We start from the raw sequence: 22,949 nt of genomic DNA, 5'->3' as shown, positions 1-22,949 counted from the left end.
TGAATGTGACTTGTATCTTCTCTATGCAAACAACACTGGAAATTTTTACGATCGCCTTTCTGTAGGATCTCTCTATCAGGGTGATTTTGTCTGCTATTTCACCATATGACAAATTTAAAGTCATCACGCATATTACTTCTGAACGTAAAAGATGTCAACCATGGCTTGGTTGGAGCATTCTCATCTCCAATATTTATTTCTCAACCAGCACCCTAAAACAAATAATCTGGTCACCATCTCATTGCTGTTTGTGGGACTTTGTTGCATAGAAATTAGCTGTTGCGTTTCCTACATTCCAATTGTGGTTAGACCACAAAACTATTTAATTGGCTGTAAAGCACTTTGGGATGTCTGAGGTTGCAAAAGGTGCTATAGTTCAAATCTCCAAAGTACAATCATTTCATAAGGATGCTTCACACAAAATTAGATAGATCAGTTATAATTGTTGCTATAGTAATTGTACTCAGAATTAAATAGAGATTTAATTAAAAGGAAAAGCTAGAAATTATGAAAACTAACTCAGCACTGACTTTTATGAAACTCTGTCTACAGACTGAATCGGGTGCTAAATGATTTATGGCTGTGTGAGAGAATGCTGGAGGCCATGTTTGAACAATGAATGGGAGTGCCTCATGTCATTTTACTCCAGTGAAATGATTGCAGAACAAATCTGATGTAACTCAATTAAACATTTCCACGTTCCCTGCATTCCCTTAAAAAACTGCCCTCCAGATGACACTGTAATTGCTGAAACCTTTATGCCAAGCCATGATAATACACAGGAGTATTTAGAAACTGATTATCCATTACGTGACCTTTGACATGGATAGTTGAAGTTTGTGCTTTTGTATTTCTCATCAATGTAAAGAACATATGTTTGCTACATATAGTGATTTGTCGTGAGGATAACTACAGTGCTATTCAGGCTTTTACTGTGGACAATTATAACAGCACAAATTCTGCACAGGAACTGCTGATTTGAAACAGAATTGGTATTTTACTAGTGAAACCCTGAAAAAGTACAGAAACATTTTGAACCACAGACACCAATTTGCACAATGAGTGGGTGAAAGGGGGAGCAAATTTGAGAGTTATTGTTTTCTGATGGGACTTTTGAAATTGTTTGAGCATTCAAATCTGCTTTGGAAAAGAGATGAGAAATTCTTTAGTCACATTAGCGATTTTACACAATCACTGAAGTGATGTCAGTTTTGAACTTTCTGGATTGGGAGATAAATATTTTACTGGCCTTTTTACTTATGGGTGAAACTGATATTTTCATGTTTACAATTTTCTATGAAAATGTCAGAATCATGGAATATAGTTATCGCTTGAATCAAGTGAGCTGTTGAAAGCTTTTAAAAACCATTCTTGGATAAAATAAGATGGATATGTTTCTGTTGCGCAATACATGGGCACCTCTCAGCATTCCTTTTATTCATGGCAATGGCGTCTTCAATGCATCAGTAAAGTGTTTGGAAGATCTCAAGTTGATAAAAAGGTTTTTTTGTGCCTCTTTAATGAGCATCAGTCTCTTAATTCTGAAGACAGAACAGACTCCTTCAGATAAAGCCTACAGCAGGGGGCCAGTCACCATGACAACTTCAGTGAATCCTGAAAAGCTCACATTACCATTTGGGAAGCAGTTGCTAAAAGTTGCTGAGGAATCAATGCTTTGGTAGTACTGCGACATGTTTTCAATGCTTATTGAATGCTTACACTGTTATACCAATCGCTCAAGCACAGTAAAATACATGTCAGAAGCCTTATGTAAATCATGAAGCCAAGGCAGCAGAAAACATTGGTGACTAAACTGACAGCCCTAGAACGGATTCTGCAATCGCGATGCGCATTTAACCTGTGCCCGTTGATTAAAATGCAGGCAGCATGTCAACTTCGTGCTGCCTGCTCATTTTAATGGTTAGTGCGTGCAGCCAGCACAAAGCACGCTGTTTATTGGTTGCATGCAACAGCAGGGCATCTGAAATTATAACTTTCTAGCACTTCTTAAAGCAAGTCTGCACCTTTTAAAGAGCAAGTTGCATTTGGCTGGAGCAGGAGCTGAAAGTTGTACTGGAAACAGTGAAGAATGGCACAAACTTCCAAGGTTTTTGGATGTCAATCCAATGTGGCTAACTGTGAATTATACACTTTGGTGTGAAAAACAGAAAGGAAGAGTATTATTTAAATGTGATATATTGGGAAGTATACAAAGAAACCTAGGTGCCTTTGTACACCAGTCAATGAAAATGGAGAGGCAGCTGCAGCAAGCAATTAGGAAGGCAAATACATCTTGGCCTTTTGGCTAAGATGTAAATGAGATCAAGCCTTGGAGAAGATGCAATGCCTACTAGGAGGTGCGAGCCCTGTCTTGTCATCTTAGATCGGGAATGTCTCACTTGTTGAGACTCTGAATTGGACTTGATTTGATTGAATTGGATTTAAAAAAATTAGGAAGGCAAATGGTATGTTAGACTTAATTTCTAGAGTTCAGAAATAGGGTTGTCTTATTGCAATTATACAGGGCCTTGGTGAGACAACACCTGAAACACTGCATGCAGGTTTGTTCTTCCTATGTAAGAAAATATATACTTGCTATATAGGGAGTGCAGTTGAAGTTCACTAGGCTGATACCAGGATTGATGGGACTGTCCGATGAGGGGAGATTGCTTCCACTGGGCTTGTATTCACTCGAGTTCAGAGGAATGAAAGGAGATATGATTAAAACATATCAGGACTGAGCAGACAAGATACGTGGAGGACGTTTTCTCTGGTTGGAGAATCTAAAAGCAGGGTACACAGTCTCAGGATATAGGGTAGACTATTTAGGACTGAGATGAGGAAAAATGTCTTCACTCAAAGGGGAGTGAACCTGTGAATCCTCTATCACACCAGATTATGGAGGCCAAGTCACTGAATGTACTCAAGAAAGACAGGTAATTTTTTAGAACTTAAAGGCATCAAGGGGTATGGGCTGAAAGCAGGAATATGGCATTGAGATAGAGAATCATATTGAAAAGGGGAGCAAGCTTGAAGGGCTGAATGGCTATTCCTGTTCCTAGTTTCTATGTTTTTACGTATGGTGATGAAAGTGTTCTAGGTAGTGTGAAATTTTTTTGTATTCTTTCACAAGCATAGTTGGCTGGACAAATATTTGCAGCCCATCCCTAACTGCTCTTGAGAAACTGGTAGAGAGTTGCCTTTTGAACCATTGCAGGTCATATAATGTAGGGAATAGGACTCCAGGATTTTGATTCAGCAACAGTGAAGGAATGATGACGTAGCTCCAGGTCAAGATGGTACATTGCTTGGAGAGGAATTGCATGGAGTGGTGTTCCCATTCATTTGCTGCCCTTGGCTTCCTAGAGGTAGATTTGGAAGGTGCTATCAAAGGAGCCTTGGTAAGTTATTGTAGTGCATCTTGTGTATGGTACACACTGTTGCCACTGTATATCTGTGATGGAGGGAGTTAATATTTAGGTTGGTGGATGGGTGCCAATTAAGTGGCCTGCTTTGTCCTGAATGGTGTCAAGTTTCTTGAGTGTTGTTGGAGCTGCACTCATCCAGGCAGTGGACAGTATTCCATTTCACTCCTGACTTGCATCCTGTAGATGGTGGACAGGTTTTGGCAAGTCAAGAGGCAAGTTACTTGTCACAGATTTCCTAGTCTTTGACCTATTCTTGCTGTCACAATATTTGTATGTCTAGTCCAGTTCAGATTCTGATAAATCATAACTGCTAGGATATTAAAAGTGAGAGATTTGGCGATGGTAATGCCATTGAATGTCAAGTAGAAATTCTCCTTTATTGGAGACAGTCATACTGATACACCTTACCTGCTGGAGAACCGGAGTGCCTATCATCATCTGCTTTGGGGAAGGTCTGATCTATCAAGTGCTAATGTGGTCAGTGACAGACCTTCCTGGGATCAATGTCTGTGGGAGCGGAAATATCACATCCAAGAACTGCCGAAAATTCCAAGGCTGGCAGCTGTCCATTGCAAGCAGAACCAGCGCAGGCCCATCCTCTCCAGCCCTCCTCCAGAGCATGGAAGCAAAATAACAGTCTGCTGCCCAATACTGGTTACTGGTTGAATAGCATTAACAGCGGGATGGGGCCCTTCAGTGGGCATTAATTGCCTGCTAAGAGCTTTAATTGGCAGTGGGGATGAAGGCCATCCACAAGCCTTCTGTTCCAATTTAATCCCATCCAGCTCATGACTCCCACCATGCAGCACCCCCCCACCCCCATCCCCAACCACCACCACCACAACTACTCTATCTCCAACAGTCAATGAAATGAGCATGAGAGAAGTCATGAAATTATGAATACTCTGTTGAACTTCACCAATAACAATCAATTAATAAAACAATAAATATAACAAATCCTGGAAATCAAACAGACTATGTTGGAAACATACATTATGAACCTAGGTGGTGTAAAGGAGCAGAGGGATCTTGGAGTACAAATACATAAAAATTGTGCCACAGGTTAGCAAGGTCATTAAAAAAAAATTGGCTTTACTTCCAAAGGGAAAGAACTGAACAATAGGGAATAGGAAACATGTAAATATGTAACAATATGTAAATCCTGTATCAAACCTTGGTTAGACCACACTTACAGATTACTGCATGTTGTGCCACACTAAGAAAGTCATACAGAGGCACAAGGATGTGGTTATATATATGGAAAGAATTGAAAGACTGAATTACTTTAGTCTTGAAAAAAGGCTAATAGGTGACCTACTAGAGACCTATCAAATTATCGAGATTTTGCTGGAGTGGATACAGAGGGAATGTTTCCTCTTTTGGGGAAGAGTTAAATGAGAGTCCATCAATATTTCATTGCCACCAAGAACTCCAGTAGGCACTTCAGAAGAAATCGTTTTACCCAAAGAGTGGTGAGAATGTAAAACTTGTTAGTACAGGGAGTAGTTGAAGTGAATGGTATTGATGCATTTAAGGGGAAGCTCGACAAATATGAGGAGAGAAGGTGAACAAGGTTATGACAGGCTTATATAAGATAGACATGGAGAAACTCTTCCCATTAACTGATTGTTCAAGGACAAGGAGGGATTACAGACTTTGGGCAAGAGATTCAGGAGGAATGTTTTTATGCAGCACGTTATGATGTGGAACACACTGTCCATAAGGGTAGTGGATGCAAAAGTGATCAATAATTTCAGAAGGAAGTTGGATTGGCACTTGAAGGAAATAAATTTGCAGGGCTATGGAGATTGAGCGGGGACGTAGAGCTAACTGTATTGCTCCGCGGGGAGCTGGCATGGACTTGATGGACCAAATGGTTTCTTTCTGTGCTGTGAATGCTCTAAGGGAATAGAGGATTATAATGATAAATTATGACGTGAGGAGGCTTGAGTGGAGTGTAAACACTAGCATAGATTGCTTGGGCTGCATGGCCTAATTCTGTGCTGCAGATGCTATATAATCCTATGTAATATTTGAAAGAGAAAGGACAAGTTAAAGTTTCATGTACATATATTTTGTCAGCTCTGTGGAGAAACCAAGGTTAATTAACTCCCCTATGTGCTCGGATTAAACTCCTATCCCTGAAAGCCCAGCCCACTAATGCCTTCAACAGTATTGCTGTCCAGCTCAGACAGAATCATTTAAATCCAATTCAAACTACACAAGCTAGCAGTTTCTTTGCGACTTGAGAGAACGTAAGCCAGAAAAAACAGTAATTGGTCCCACTCAGCTAGACTGAACGTTCAGCCAGAAAGAAAAGAGAAAATAATTAGAAGGCAACAAAAGCTTGATGTTTTCTGAAATGGATTTATTACTCAAGAACATGTGCAACTGTGGAATCTTGGCAAAATCTCCTCAGTTATGGAAAAGAAAACCACACAAACACACACCTCCATTAACACGAAGGCTGTTGTCATTCTATCCTCTTCAGTTTATACCAACACTTACATATCTTTGCCCTTGATTCCACAGACCTCTTCAAATGGAAATTTAGATCACACCCAGGATTATGGCACATTTAGACCTCAAGGTTGATTTCTAGGAGCATAGAAACAGGTATAGGCCAGTCCAAACTTGAGCCCGTTCCCTCTTTCAATTAAATCGTGGCTGATATGCAACTTAAACTCAATTAATCCACCTTGGTTCCATAACCATCACTAATCATTCACATGTTCTCCGCATCTAATTGGCTATGATGATTGCCTGCTTAAACACAGTTTGTTTCTGCCATTACATCTTTCGACACTCTTTTATCTTAATCTTGGACAGGTCTTATCACCTTTTGACACAGGGCTGAATGTTACTGGCATGTCTGCCCGAGGTTTGTATGATCCCGCCGGAGGCCAACGAGAATTTCATTCTCTGAGCACCCACTGTCCCCAGAATCGGGGCGGGCATGCAGCTAAAATTTCGACCTCAATTTCCCCTATATGCTCAACTATGCAATGTAAAAATAAGAGGGATTGTAAAGTACAATTCTTCTGAAATGTTTTACTCTACATTTTCAGCAGCCCCAAAACCCATACTCTAACATTGGAAAGATGCAATGACTTTTAGTATCATAAGGAATTAACTTTAAAGATTATTATTCTTGTCTTTAAATCCTCAAAGACAATACTTTATCCACCTGCATTCAAACATTTTTGTAACCAACACATACCAATGTTCTGCTTACTCTGTTTCACTGTCGTTAGCAGCTCCTTCAGAAAATATGTAATCATCCTCTGGAACTGTTTCCCTCAACATTTTCACCAGCTCAGCTTGCAGTCTGCTTCCAAAAATCACCTTAAAGACTAATCTCTTTATCTGTGCTTGAATTATCTCCACCCCTTCCCCAGTTTGGAGTATGACCTTTGTCATCCTGCAAAGAGCAGTACAGGATTGCACACTGTTGCATTATTTCCATCCCTGCTGCTTTCAGTGCACTCTCTAAATGTAAACTTCTTAATATTTCCATTCATTTGCATATATATTTCAATGTTTGGATATTATATTTAGGGTGGTACAGTACAGTCAGCCTGAATGAAAGGATATGAACACACAATTGCTTATCTGTAAGAAATAATTACCCAGATTAAGGACAAGGTCAATATTTGCATACATCTCTAATCTGCTGTCATACACACAGTTAATTAATACTTTTACTTTGCAATGTGACTGTATGACCAGATATTTATCATAATAGCTACACAGTAAACTTCTAAACTTCAAAAAAGTACCAGAAAACAAAAACTGGTGTCAGATAAGTAGAACATTTCTCCTTTATACATGACAACACATGTACACAATGTACACAGAATGACAAAAGGTATTGTCATTGCACTAATGGGAGAATATCGAAGGACAGTTTTGGATTGGATGATGGATGTGGCAGTAATTGAAATGTCTTAAAAATCTGAATGCTGACCTAAACCAACCTCTAACCCACCCAATTCTGGCTTTTACTGAGATGGGAAGGTAGATGAACAACCATCCCATTCCAAGACTGCAAATCCTATTACTATTCTATTTTTCAAAGTGAGGATTGTCATAAGATCATAAGACAAAGGAGCAGGAGGAGGAAATTCAGCCCCTTGAGTTTGTTTGCTCTGCAATTCTGTAAGATCACGATGGATCTGACTGTGACCATAACTCCACTTTCCCACCCATCCCATCCATAACCTTTGACTCCCTTGGTAATAAAAAGGTCAAACTCAGACTTGAATGGATTCAAGACCCAAGTTCCATTGCGCTCTGTGAAATACAATTTCAAAGATTAACAACCAGCTGAGGGAAGGCATTTTTCTCATTTCCATCTTAAATGGTAGATCCCCTTACTCTGAAACTTATCCCTAGTTCTACATTCCTCCACAAGATGAAACATTTTCTTAGTGTCTACCTTATCTGCCCCTCAGAATATTAAATATTTGAACAAGATCACCACTCATTCTTCCAAACTCAATGAGTACAGGCCCAACCTGCATAACCTTCCCTCACAAGAAAATCCACCATCTTCAGAATCAGCCTAGTAAGCCTTCTCTGAACTGCTTCCAATACAAGTGTACAGAACTGTACACAAGACTCTAAGCATGGTATCATCAGTATCCTGTCTGCACCTCGGATGATGGATGTGCTCTCCCCCCACAGCCCCCAAGAGGGCTTTGATCTATCGCTTGACTCCGCCCATCCCCAGCCTCTGACATTTTTTGCCCCCTGTATTTTTGTAGCAATACTTCCTTAGTTTTATACCCCTTGCAATGAAGACCAACATTCTATTTGCCTTCCTGATTACTTACTGTACCAATGGGGAAACCAGGCAGTTACATCCAGGTAAGGACTCAGCACGTTCAGGTGGAACATAGGAATTAGGAGCAGAAATAGACAGAATTAGTCCTTTGAGTGACAGAGCAGGCTCAATCAGGTAATGGCTGATCTCACCCTGGTCTCAAATCCACCTCCCCATCTGTTCCCATATTCCTTTATGCTTTTTGTAAAATTAGAAAGATCTATCTCTTTCTTGAAACCATTCAACGATTCAGACTCTAACTCGCTACGGGACAGCGAGTTCCAGAAATTCACCACCCTCTGTGAGAAGTAGTTCCTCTTCATCTCAGTTTTAAATTTACTGCCTCTCCACCTATTTCTGTGACCTCCTGTTCTAGATTGCCCTATAAGAGAAGACATCAGGTCTACATTTATTTGATCGATCCCTTTTGAAATTTTATGTACATCGATCAGATCCCCTCTCATCCTTCTAATCTCCAGCAAGTACAAGTTGAAACAGTTTAATCTCTCCTCATACATCAACCCCTTCATCTCCAGAATCAATCTGGTGAATTTCCCTCTGAGCTGCCTCCAATGCCACCATATCCTTCCTCAAATTAGGAGACCAAAACTGGACACAATACTCCTGATGTGGTCTCACCAACACTCTATACAGTTGCAACAACAGCTCTCTATTTTTATACTTCAGTCCTTTTGCAATAAATGCCAACATCCCATTTGCCTTTTTTATTACATGCTACACCTGCATACTGACTCTCTGTGATTCATGAACAAAGATACCCAGATCAGTCAGCTGGACACACTGTGAATCTGCTTTCCAAAATGGATAACCTCACACTTATCCACATTAAACTCCATCTGCCAAATTTTGGCCCATTCTCCCAGCCTATTTATGTCCATCTGTGAAATCTTTATATCCTCTTCACTCCCTGCTTGCCCGTCTATTTTAGTATCATCTGCAAATTTTGCTGTTACACTCTGCCCCTGCTTGCAGATCATTTATACAGATTATAAACAGTTGAGGTCTGAGGATCTACCCTTGTGACAGCCCGCTAGTTATGTTATCTGCAGGTTCCTGATTATCCACCTTGCTGGTTATGTCCTCAAAGAGCTCAAGCAAGTTTGTTAAGCATGACTTACCCTTCATAAAACCATGTTGACAATGGTGGATTGAGCTTTGTCCTTCCAAATGTACAGTCATCTCCTCCTTAATGATTGATTCCAGCAACTTCCTCACCATAACCTTTTGTCATAAGATAAACTCTTCATTCCAAGAATGAATTGACTGAACCTTCTCTGAACTGTTTCCAACACAATCATATCCTTTTTGAAATGCTGCTTCAGGCATGCCTGCCTGGGAGTCCCCTAATTATCGGACTCGGATATGCGGACACACACACGTGGACAGGCGCACACGCAAAGCCTCCAACTTCAACCCAACCACCCCTCCACTGAAGAGTCTGATCCCCAAATCTGCCCACCCAAGGCTCTGATCCTATTCCATTCCTGGGCCAATTGAATACAACTGAAGACTGCAATCACAAAGCTATATATGTAGACGTTTCTGTCAAGTTTCACATTCTCTATTTATTTCTATTGGATCAATGACGGCTGAGTTGTTACAGGAGTGAATATTAGTGTGTAATAAATCTCACCCAGGACAGTTGCCTTATGCACTCTAAAGCAAAACAATTGCTTCTTGGTGCTAAAATTAATTATATTTTCTCCCTGGTTACAGAAAAGTTTCCCACTTTCACACATTTAATTTGCAGTCTTTCATGGTTTTTTCTCTGAAGCCTCCTATTATGTTTAGATATGAATAAAACCTCCGTTACCAAAAACAACTTTTGAAGGTGTAATTGGAAAGCATATTGTGTCATCAACATAGGATGGAATTTAGTTCCCTCTTATGTGACGTGTTTGGTGTGGGGAGGCATTTAATCAAGTGGGAGGGTGGGGAGCCCGTGGCCTTCTTGTCTCCTTCCAGGGGAGAGGGGGAATATATCCTTACCCAAAGGCACTCAATGCCTGACCGAGGGATACAGCTTGCTGAGAATCATGGCCCCACCCTCGCTTCCAAACACCGACCACCCTTGCATGCAAAGCCACTCACCTCCTTTCCCCACAACCTCCCTCACCCGTGACCACTCCCTGCAAACCCAGCCCTGCATTAGTCAACTGTCGCTTGGAATGCAGTTTTGACATCCGCTCCATTCAATAGGCCTGCTGTCCTCTGACTGGCTAGCAACTTTCGGGGGTGGGGAGGGGGGGAAGAGAGAGAGAGGTGGGACTGTACCCCAGGATGAACCCAGGGAAGGCCAGCCATGTTCAAATGATTGACATTTGAAACAGAGGGTCTTCCTCTGCTAGCTTTCTGACTCCATTAAACACTACCCAATATATTATGTTCCTTTTATTTCATTGCATTAATGTAGCTGTAGCTGTTGGTATTGAAACTGTTAGGTAGCAAAACTTCCAGCATCATCAAGACATGTCAGACTTTGTTGCAAACGAAAAGGTATTTAATGACAAAGGGAAACTTGGTACAGGGATTTGCAGCCTACCCGGCTACTCCAGTTCTTACATGCTTACTACACAGCTTCCAGGTGTATTCCGCCTGAGGGAGGACCGCACCTTTTGGGGTGATTGCTCACTCTCGGTTCCCATTGGTCCCTCAAGTCAGGTGACCATTTTTGTCTGTACTGTTTTAAAGAGACAGATATCACAATCACTACAGAAACTAAAGGCACATTTGCTACAAATAGATAAACAGGTCAAAAACATACCAAGTTTTGTTCCTGATCACATGCACTTGAAACATACAGTAAGTGTACCACGTAGCATATTAGTTAAGGTGCAACTTAGCCCTTCCAATTGCCTCCCTGATACAAGCAATTGACCCATAGTTTATTCAAATTGAGGGCCAAACTCCCATTCCACCCTCCCCCACTAAATTGGACCATGTCTGACTGCAGTACATACCATGCATGAAGAAGTCAATTTTCTTGCGTCTTGAAGCAACTAAGTGAGCAACCCTTAAAGAAGCCACTGAAAACTGTGACCAAAAAGCTAAGAAAATAAGTTTTCAAATACAAGAATGTGGTGCCAGGAGGAACAGGAGTGATCTATCATAATCACCAAATTATTACAATTTTTATAAACATTTTGGGCGGGATTTTATGCACATCCCAAAACCGTAAAATCCCACCCAAAGGCAATGGATCTTTCCATGGTCCACGCCTCACCCGCTCTGATTCCCGTAGTGGATGGGACAATAAATTTCCAGCCATATTCTCATTAAAAAGCTTGCAGAGTTAGTAGTAGAATTTTCCACCTTTTCTTGAAAATGTTGGCTCAGGCAGGAAAAGTGGTATACATGGTTGGCTTTTCCTGTCATATTTTTAAATGCTTTGAAAAAATGTCTGGAGGCATGGCTCACACCATCAGACCGAAGGGCAGGGCCGGAAAAAGCCGGCAGTTGGGAATTCCAAGATTGGGCTTCCTGGCGCTGCCTCTTGCCACCTGGCTGTGCTGAGGCAGTGTCTGAGTATGTCCCTCTCCCTCCTAGGGGCTAAATGGAACTGTGCAACCCCAGCAAGTTCCCTTCAACTACTTCACATTGCAAGTAGCAGTTATAAACCTCGTCAATGTGAAGGGGAGAATTCCAAATGTGGGAAAGCCTGGTAATTATATTTAAATGTATTTAAAGGGCAGGAACCTCACACCCACATCACTGTTTGTGCTTGCAACGGACACAAATTTGTGGCCAACATTTTCTCTATGTTTAGATATACATCCTACTATTTTTTCATTTATGTAAATGGAATGTAAATTTTTTAAAAAGTATGTGGCACATGAATTAAAAATACATCAAACAGCTGCATGTCATTCACTAGCAGGAAGTATCTGCTGTAAACATTGCACTTCCCTAATCATAAGTTCTTCACGCATTCTGGAACAGCAACAGCACAAGAAATAACTCAATGGCCCTCAAAAAGATAGACAAGCCAATGTTAAACTTGGTAAACAAGAAGTTTCTCTTATTAAGATGAGTACTTTGCCTATTCTACTTGTGATGGGAACTCTGTTTAATGTATTCAAGTTTTCAGCATGTATTTGAAAAATGTCCCACACAGATGGAGTTGAGAAAAAGGGGTGATATATTTACAAGTTTAGCATCAAAATTTACTTGCAATAATAATTGGGAGATGATGATGAATGGAAAAAGCCTTGTCATGTGGGGAGGTAATTGGTCATTGGCCAATGTGTGATCTTTTTAGCAATCTGTCCTGGAATCTCTGCTTTTAAAGATGACCCTAAATACTATGAAAAAAGGTATTTACAGCAACATAAAATGTGCTGATATCAATATTGTGGTGATGTATTATTACATGACCAGAATTAGCTTTTGAACCTGGCTGCAAGTGCATTTCTGAAACCATCCTGAAGAAATACATTTAGTGATTTTTCTTTCAGTTCTCTGTGGAAGTATAACACCCTTAATCTTCCCTTCTCACAATGGGGAAAGAAAACCTTGCAAGTATGGACTGCGATCATGAACCAATGCACCACACATTCCACAAAACATACACTGATACATCAACATGTTGTGCCAATCACGTCACTCATTTAAACTGTAGTTCAGTTTAAGTAATACAGGAAAACTGCAGGCAGTCTGGACACCTTAAGGACATTTTGGACTACCCTTATTAACACCTTGCAGTCAAGGATGGCATACAAACACAAAGGTAGTGCTGGACATTTTCAACTAGAAACCTGATGCTCGAATAAGCTAGACTGCCAAAGAAAGCAAACCAAAAGATTAATTAATGAACGATTATCATTGTTCTGAAGAAGTCATATGGACTAAATGTTAACTCTATTTTCTCTCTCCACAGATGCTGCCAGATGTGCTGAGTTTTTCCAGCATTTTCAGTTTTTGTTTCAGATTCCAGCACCCACAGTATTTTGCTTTTATTACATTAGGTAAGTGGCCCCTAAATATTAGGGGAGAACTCTAATATCTGGAACCTGATTTAAATATTGGGAACAAGGAGTGAAGCTTCTATTTTAAAGTAATTGTTCATTAAATTAATTAAAATCGAGCAATTAATGACTCTAGAAGATTTGTCTGATCAAATGGCATCTTGAAAAAAGATTTGTGTGTTTAATTAATCATCTTGACTAATAGTCAGTTCCTCCAAATGAGGTTTTTCTTAATGAAATTGGAGGTAATTAAGTACATACTTTGCCCACCTAAATCAAGCATGGAAAAAGGCCTCTCAGCAAGTTAACAGAAATTGTCCCAAGCTTCTGAACTGGATCTCCAAATACTGAGACAGAGTTTGCATGAAGGTTAAAAACTTGAGTCAAGTATCCAAAAGGAAGGATTTGTCAAGCTACTACAAAAAATGAGGTTAGATTTCTAATGATCTTGTCACAATCTTAGATATTGGAAACCTACCAGCTATAGTTAAACAGATTGTAAATGCAGCCTTGTTATCCCGCACTGTAACCTTCAACAATGAAAGTAATTTCTTTATATTAAGTGCGCTCCATCTCATGCTGAGACAGTGATACATTCAAATTAATGTTGTGCCATAACTCTTTAGATTCTGTTTACTGATACAAAATGTCCAATTATTGTAACATAGAATGGATTTTGATCGTAGTGTTAAATAAAGTATGTACTAGTTACAGCATCTTTGATAACTCTGACAAATAGAAGTTAATTTGTGCCTCACTCACACTTGAAATTTGGTCTGGGAATGTCACACAATCAAAAAAGCAAACTAATTCAGATTTCCTAAACCCCAGGCCGAATTTTCTGGCTGTTCATGTCGGCAAGATTCTCCTGTCCTGCAGCAGCGAATTGAGATTTGGTTGTGGGCCAAATGGTCCATCCTCACTTGCAGCAGCAGTGAGACATGAATGGCTGGAAAATTCCAGCCATGGTGATAGATCCCAATTATGTTTTAATGTTAAAAGTGGGAATTTTCATCTGACACTTTAATTTGCATATTGGAATTTCTCTTACATGTCTTCTTACATGTTAAGGATTCAGTTTTAATCAATCCTGCAGTAATCTAAGTTATGCAATTCTTTCTCAAATCTTTTAAAGGAAAATACCCAAATAAATGCAAAACATTCAGATTAGAAATAATTTCCTCCCAGTCATTTACCATCTACTGGGTGAATACTCCATAGCCAACCTACACAGAAACCAAAGGAGAAAATGTTGGAAAATTTCAGCAGGTCTCGTGCAATTATAAGGAGAGAAAAGAGCTGATGTTTCGAGTTCAGATGGCCATTTGTCAAAGCTTTCTCTCCTTACAGATGCTGCCAGGCCTGCTGAGATTTTCCAGCATTTTCTCTTTTGGTTTCAGATTCCAGCATCTGCAATAATTTGCTTCCAACCTACACAGAAAGTTCCCTTTGGACACACAGTACATTTACAATTACTTTTCTTATCGCTTTATCGTAGTTAATGATGGCCACAACTTGATGCTGCAACATCATGGCCCATTGTATACTGGTTCCATAAGTTGGGGACAGCACTTAGAGATAGTTTGCACATAGACAGTTAAGGTATGCACCAAAACAAGCCTTTAGGTAATACTAGCTTGTTGCTGCTATCCAAAGCCTCAGCATTTTCTCATCAGTTACATGATAACCGCCTGCCTCAACAACTGACTGAATATTGACCTCAGTGCAGAACTTGCTGCTCACCTTCAGTGTCACGCAATCTTTGGACAGTCAGACTGCACTTTAGTTTAACGTTCCATTTGAAAATGAATATCTCCTCAAGCACTGTACTGAAATATCAATTGTATCATGTGCTCTGAGTCCCGCTGTGAGACTTGAACTCACAACCTTATGGCTCAGAGTCAAGATTACTACCACCCAATCCACTTAGTAAACATAAATTCTCAAAGCGATAGTATTCATTTGCACAGAGAGATGTGGAAATCAAAAAAGAAATGGTATTTGCCAAAAAAAATGATTTTTCAATGCAAGATAATATCTGTGCCAAAATAATTCTGTGCTCTTAGAAGTTTACGTTTCCTCTGGAAATAACCCAAATAATTCAAAGGGACATTGCTTTATCTGTGGAGCATAATTACTTATAATCATAAAAGACAAATACTCAGTAGTTAGAGATAATTCAGCCTGCTGCAACAAATTCATGAACATCAGAAAAGACAGAAGTTTAAAATGCCAATCTTTCCTCTAGCTCAGGGGTGGCCAAAATAAAGCTTGCAAGCCACATGCAATTTTTTTTATAGATCAAGTGTGACTCCCTGCTTTTGAAGATAAAGTGGGGTGATCATTAAGGATGAGGGATTAATCAGGATCATTGTGAAGAATTGGGCAGGGCCCTGGCTTGGTTAGCAGAGCTGTCACATCAATCAGTCAAATTCTAATCTGACCCAGCCTGTCTTCCGTTGTTTGACCATGCTCCAAGAACCAGATGCCTGCACGGGCAGTCTGTAGAGCACTTTCCTGCACTGGATTGTCTGATTGGTACTGGCTTGTATCTCAGCTGAGGTGGTTGAAGCTGCTGGAAGTGGGATGGAGGGCAGGGCTGAGTGGAAACTGGAGATGTGTTTGAGGAAGAGGCCAAGATCATGGCAGGAATGGGGAAGGCAGGCAAAAATGGAGATGGGATGAGGAAGGGGTGAAGACAGGGGTTGGGGCAGGAGGGGAAGCTGAAATTCAAGGGCTGAAGTTACGCAGGATCATAGGATAGGAGTAGCTCATTCCATGGAAAAGTGTCAGGTAATTCACTTTGGCAGGAATAACAGATGTGTAGAGTATAGGGCTAATGGTAGGACTCTGAATAGTGTGGACAAACAGAGGGATCTAGGTGTATATGTGCATAGATCCCTGAAAGTTGGAAATCAAGTCGATAAGATTGTTAGGAAGGCATACGGTGTCTTGGTGTTTATTGGTAGGGGGATTGAATTTAGGAGCCGCAACGTCATGTTGCAACTGTACAAAACTCTGGTGCGGCCGCACTTGGAGTATTGTGTACAGTTCTGGTCCCCACATTATAGGAAGGATGTGGAGGCATTGGAGAGGGTGCAGAGGAGGTTTACCAGGATGTTGCCTGGTATGGAGGGAAGGTCCTATGAGGAGAGACTGAGGGATTTGAGGTTGTTTTTGTTAGAAAGAAGGCGGCTAAGAGGAGACCTTATTGAAACATACAAGATGATTAGAGGTTTAGATAGGGTGGACAGTGATAGCCTTTTTCCTCGGATGGAGAAAGCTAGCACGAGGGGGCATAGCTTTAAATTAAGGGGTGGTAGTTATAGGATGGATGTCAGAGGTAGGTTCTTTACCCAGAGGGTGGTGGGGGAATGGAATGCCCTGCTTGCTGCAGTTGTAGATGCACCTAGTTTGGGGGCGTTTAAGAGGTCCGTGGATAGGTTTATGGATGGAAAGGCATTGGTTCAGGTTAGAGGGTCATTGCTTTTTTCTTAATTGGTCGGTGCAACATCGTGGGCCGAAGGGCCTGTTCTACGCTGTAATGTTCTATGTTCTATCCCTTCTACCTGCTCCGCCATCCAATTAGATGATGGCTGATCTTCTACTTCAACACCGCTTTCCTGCACTATCTCCATATCCCTTGATGTTTTTAATATGTGAAGTCTATCACTCTCAGTCATGAACACACAACGACTGATCCCCCACAGACCCCTGGGGCAGAGAACTCGAAAGATTCAGCACCCTCTAAGTGAAGAAGTTTTCCTTCATCTCAGTCCTAAATGACCTGTCCCTTATTCTGAATGTGTGTCCCCTGGTTCTAGACAACCAGCCAAGTAAAACATTCTTTGTGCATCTGTTGAGCCCTGTTAGAAACTTGTATGGTTTAATGAAATCACCACTCATTCCAACTCCAGAGAATAAAGGCTCGGTCTACTTAATCATTCCTCATCTGACAATCCTCTATTCCAGGAAACTTCATTACACTCCCGCTATGCAAGTATATCTTTCCTTAGATAAGGAGACTAAAACTGCACTTATTACTACAAGCATGGTTTCACCAAAGCTTTACACAATTGCAGTGAGGCATCTTTACTTAAAATTCTCTTTTAATGAAGTCCAACATACCATTTGATTTCTTAATTGATTGCTGTACCTGCATGTTAGCTTTCAGTAACAAGGACACCCAACCCTTTGAAGTTCAACACTTCCTAGTCTCTCATCATTACTGCTGCAACACAGTGCCAGGGACCTAAGTTTGATTTGCGGCTTGGGTCACTATCTTTGAACAGTCACGTTCTCCCACGTTCTGCTTGGGATTTCCTCTGGGTGCTCCTGTTTCCTCCCACAGTCTGAAAGATGTGCTGGTTAGGTGCATTGGCTATGCTAAATTCTCCCTCAGTGTACCCAAACGAGCGCTGGAGTGTGGTGACTAAGGGATTTTCACAGTAACTTCATTGCAGTGTTAATGTAAGTCAACTTATGACACTAATAAATAAACTTTAAAACTTTATTTAATAAATACTATGCACTTCTGTCTTTCCTAACCAAAGTAGATCATCTCATGTTTCTTCACTTAGTATTCTATCTGCCAGATTTCTGCCCGCTCCTTAGCCTCTCGAAATCCCCTTGAAGCATCTAAGGATAATCTTCACAACTCACACTTCCACCTAGTTTTGTGTCATCTTCAAACTTGAAGATAGTACCTTTAATTCCCGCATTCAAACCATTGATATAAATAGTGAAAGTTGAGGCTTAACCATTGATACTTGCAGTATTTCATCAGACACAGATTGCTAACCTGAAAAAGACTAATTTATTCCTATTGTTTTCTGTCCAGTTCTCAATCCAGTACATTCCTGAGTTCCATGTGCCCCACTTCTGTTACTAACCTCTTGTGCACTGCCTTATTAAAAGCTTTCTGAAATTCTAAATACTTTCAATCCACTGGTTCCCCCTTATCTTATCTATTCTACTAGTTACACCCTCAAAAAAACTCCAAAAGGTTTTAATGAACATAATTTTGTTTTTATAAATCAATGTTGATTCAACCCAATTGTACCATTATTTTCTAAGTGTCCTGTTATCAAATCCTTTGCAAAAGATTCTAGCATTTTTACAACTGGTGATATCAGGCTAACAGGTCTCTAGTTTCCCATTTTCTCCCTCCTTTCTTAAACAGTGTGGTTGTGTTTACCACCTTCTAATCTGGAGAAACCAATCCAGAGTCTATGGGATTTTGAAAGATGATGGGCGGCACGATGACACAGTGGTTAGCACTGCTGCCTTATAGTGCCAAGGACTTGGATTTGATTCCATCCTTGGGTGACTCTCTGGGTGGAGTTTGCACATTCTCTTGTCTAAATGGGTTTCCTCCGGGTGCTCCAGTTTCCTCCCACAGTCCAAAGATGTGCAGGTTAGGTGGATTGACCATGCTAAATTTCCCCTTAGTGTCCCAAGTTGTGTAAATTAGGGTGGTAAATACATGGTTACAAGGATAAGGCTTGTGTCAGATGCCCCATCAGAGATTCGGTGTGGACTCGACGGATCAAATGGCCAGTTTCTGCACTGTAAGGGGTCTATGATTCTATGATGACCACCAATGGATCTACTATCTCTACAACCACTTTTTTTAATGCTCTGGAACTTAGATAATCAAGTCCAGGAGATTTATCCAACCTAAGTTGCATTAATTTCTTTTTTTTAAAATAATATTTTGCAATTCTTCATTTATGCTAGTGAGTCAATGGTGGCTGAGTGGGAAAGGAGGGTACACAATTCATGAAGGCATATAATAATAATGTGCCTGGGAAGTTTGTCTGTGTCTTGCAGCTCTCAAATGTCTGGAGATTATTGTACGTGGCTTTCAAGTTCAGCAAATTTGACCATTCCTGCTCTAGGTTTTAGTGTTTTAGAAACGGAATAGCAAAAGTTAAAATGCTTATATAACTTAAACTTGGTTCCAATTACTTGGTAGGTGCAAAAACCAAGGTGAAAACCTTACCTCCAGTAAACTAGCACCCCTACGAGAAGAATCAAGCAGACAAAAGTCAAAGCTGAGACAACCACCAATGGAATTATCCATTCCATCTTGCTGGAAGGTGAATAAGGTTGTGTAGCCATACTTGAAGATGACCTGTCTTCTGCAGAGAATCAGAAATAGGGGGAAAATAAAAATATAATTAGAAGTTAGAATAAAATTCTATTGGCTACATATAGTGTGATAATATAAATCAGAACAACATGATCTTGTCTGATACTGAACAGCAGATACTATCTTTTCTGTAAAGGGTCGCAAAGCATTATTCTTGTTGTCAAAATGCAATAAAAATACTATTAACATGATCGTCATAATTGCTCATTTAAAAATTGGAAACTTCAATAATAACCAAATGCCACACAATGTCTCATGCTATTTTCTGTTTAAATAATGTTTACATCCCTTTCCTGTAAGGTGTTAAGTTCATCTTTAGACAGAATATCCAAGGGCTCAGGATAAGTAGCAGCATATATAATCTTGCACAGTTGTCATTTAAAATCATTATAAAGGTGCAAATGAGGCAAGTCAATGGCACTTATTGATTGTTTTTGAATGCAATGATAGACTGACAATTCTCAATGTACCTCACATGCACCAACAAACAGGAATCAAATAGTACATATAGGAATATGGGCAGTAAAATATTTTCTTTTAATTTTGTGTTCTTTTACAATATTTATCCAAAGATGTTTAACTTTCAAAACTGTAAGATGAACATGTTTGTCCTTTGGTTCTTGAATTGGTATGCATCAACTCTGCAACAAAACTAGAACTACAATATCTGTTATTGAATTATCTTTCAATATTTCTTTCTGGATACATGAACCAAATGCTATAATTTCTAAATTAGGTAGAAGAATCCTGAACTGATTTTTAAATTAAGTGTATATGGCTGAGAAAGGACTACAGGTAATTCCATCCCATTTTGACTGATGCGGCGGCAAAGCAAGTTCCTTGTTTGAGGAACTGAATGTAGCTTCTATTTGCATTTTTAATCCATTTAGCATCCTCTTTCATTGCTAAAAGTCCTGGCACTTCTATTTTGAGCACATTTGCTAATATTTGTGGAAGGCCTCAATGAAACCTCTGTTATACAAATGTATTTCCCCCAAGGTTCTGCAGCAGTGGAATAGGTTTAAGATGCGAGGGGCAAGTTTTAAAGGAGATGTATGAGGCAAGTTTTTTTACACAGAGGTAGGTGCCTGGAACTCGCTGCTAGGGGAGGTAGTGGAAGCAGATACAATAGTGACTTTTAAGGGGAGTCTGGACAGATACACGGATAGGATGGGAATGGAGGGATAAGGTCCCAGGAAGGGTAGGGGGCTTTAGTTCCATCAGACAGCATAGTCGATGCAGGCTTGGAGGACCGAAAGGCCTGTTCCTATGCTGTAATTTTCTTTATTCTTTTGTTTTGTAGTCAGTATTATACAGGAAGATGAATGGAACATAGACTTTTTGCAGAAAGGACAGGAAGGAAAGAGACAATGGAAATGTCACAAAATTAAGAAAACACAGAGATTTTAGCCTAGTAGGAGACCATTTGTCTCTTCTTTCCTGTGCTGAATTTAGATTCCAGTAAGGGCTAATTTTTCATTGTTACTTAATCAGAGTCTTCTTTATGTTCTTCTTCAGATAATGATCCAGGAACTTGTACTTGATTTAGAATTTATCACTATTAATAACAACGGAACAAAGAAAAGCAGGTGTATGGGAACACCACCGTCTGAAAGTTCATCTTCAAGTCACACAACATCCTGACTTGGAAATATATGAGACACTATTGTGTCATCATTATTGGATCAAAATCCTGGAAATCCAACCTAACAACACTGTGGGTGAACCTACACTTCACAAACTGTAGCAATACAACAAGGTGGCTCATCACATCTTCTCAGGGGCAATTAGGGATGGGTAATAAATACTGGTCTGCCAGTGAGGTCAATATGCCATGAATGATATTTTAAAAATGGCAAAATCCAGTTTTTTTTTACGTTACAGAATTTGACACAAGTAGACTTCCGGAGAAAAACAGTGATAAAGAATTGTATTACGCTACTGTCAAAATCTAATGAAAAGAGCTTTGAGTGATTTTGCATGACTGGGTATTTACACAAATACCAGTTATAATGAAAATTATTCAGTGAAATCAAAAAGAGTGCTGCCTGTTCCAGCCCAATCTGGCTACACATTTTACTGAGAGATGAGGGAGAGGGGTGAGTTGATGGGTTAGTTTTGAGAAGCATTGAATTTCTTAAGCATTTGTTTTGTATGGGTATAGTGTGCAAAGGTGATCATTTGGTATTGAGGACAGGACAGCTGAAAGTTTGTCAGGTATAATTTATAATTGTTCCCTTACACAACACATTAGGAATAAGCTGCAAGCAATTGGGATCTTGGTTTGTTTCTGTATAACGACCCTGATGCAGTGTCACATGACCATGGACAATTGTGACCACAACAGTAATCAGCTCAAATTGATCAGTTAAAGCAAACCTGCCGAAATTTTAAAGTTAGTTCTAAATGTAAAGAGGACTAGGTTTGCAAAGTTGGCAAGTGATTTGAAACAGGATGATTGGACTACTGTACTCGGTGGGGGCATTACCAACACAAAGGCCGGAATTTTCAGCCCATCCCACCTTGGATTTCACAATGCCAGGGTTAGAAAGTCTTTGAAATCTCTATTCACATTGGTGGGACTGGAAGATCCCACCTGCATGAAGAGCTGGAAAATCCCAGCCACAAACTCACTTGTGTAACACTGGTGGAACACCTGGATGGAGGCAGAATGCAGCTGCAAAGGGTTAAAGTAGGGGAAAGAGAGGCCCAGAATCTCCTGGGCAGAAGCAAAGGACCTCCTGGCTGGAGATAGAACGCAGCAATAAGGAGTCTCCTGAGAAATCACCAGCACAAATGCAACAGCCGGAATTCTCCAGCCGTTCATGCCTGCCACTGCTGCCAGAGGACAGAGAATTTGATGGTCAGCCAAATTTTGTTCACTGCCGTGGGATGGGAGAATCCTGCTGGCATGAACAGCTGAAGAATCCTGCCCCGATCTGCAAAACAACTATAGTAATGTCATAGTCAAAGAAGGAGTTGATTGGTGAGTAGCTAGTACTTCTAGTTAATAGTCCAGAAAGTAAGTCATGTCAGGATACCTCAGCACCTTCTGTGACAAGTGAGAAATCCTGGATCTTCTCATGGCCTGGAGAATCCCACATGCAGGATGAGTCGATCAAGCTCGAGTCTGCTACATTCTGCTAGAGTAGCTCAAACTTCAGGTTTTGGAATTTAAATGCTGGCTGGAGTCATCCGATGTATCAGTGAGATCAGAGATTTGTGGTTAACACATTTCTGGATGTGCTACAGCATTAGAGAATGCAGAAAAGACAGGATGGGTGACTGCCTGACAACAAGGAAGATTGAAATAACAACAGAAAAGTGCTGGAAAGGCTCAGCATGTCTGGCAAATCTGACTGCAGAGACCAGCATTTTCTGTTTTTAATTTCAGATTTCTGCAATATTTAGCTTTATTTTAGTCAAGGAAGCTAGCTAGTGCAGGAGTCCCTGTGGTGCACCTCACCTTCCAACTGGTATTGTTCTGAATACTGCTGAGAGTGACCTACAGAGTACAGGCAGAGCTATATCCACGACACATGTGTGGCTCTTCTGTA

General features: G+C 40.3%; 1 protein-coding gene across 2 annotated transcripts in view; it reads right to left on the bottom strand.

Moving 5' to 3' along the window:
• LOC145338627 (receptor-type tyrosine-protein phosphatase gamma-like) overlaps nt 1–22,949 on the bottom strand; it is a 693,461-nt gene that overhangs the window by 78,203 nt on the left and 592,309 nt on the right. For both annotated transcript variants that reach the window (XM_080183016.1, XM_080183007.1), the window contains one exon: nt 19,243–19,381. In XM_080183016.1, the coding sequence (XP_080039142.1) occupies nt 19,243–19,381 (139 nt within the window). The remainder of the gene's footprint in view (nt 1–19,242; nt 19,382–22,949) is intronic.

Source organism: Carcharhinus amblyrhynchos, chromosome 3, assembly GCF_965287045.1.
Source record: "Carcharhinus amblyrhynchos chromosome 3, sCarAmb.v2.hapA, whole genome shotgun sequence".
In the NCBI taxonomy this organism is placed as follows: domain Eukaryota; kingdom Metazoa; phylum Chordata; class Chondrichthyes; order Carcharhiniformes; family Carcharhinidae; genus Carcharhinus; species Carcharhinus amblyrhynchos.
This window is presented reverse-complemented; position numbering and strand designations above follow the sequence as displayed.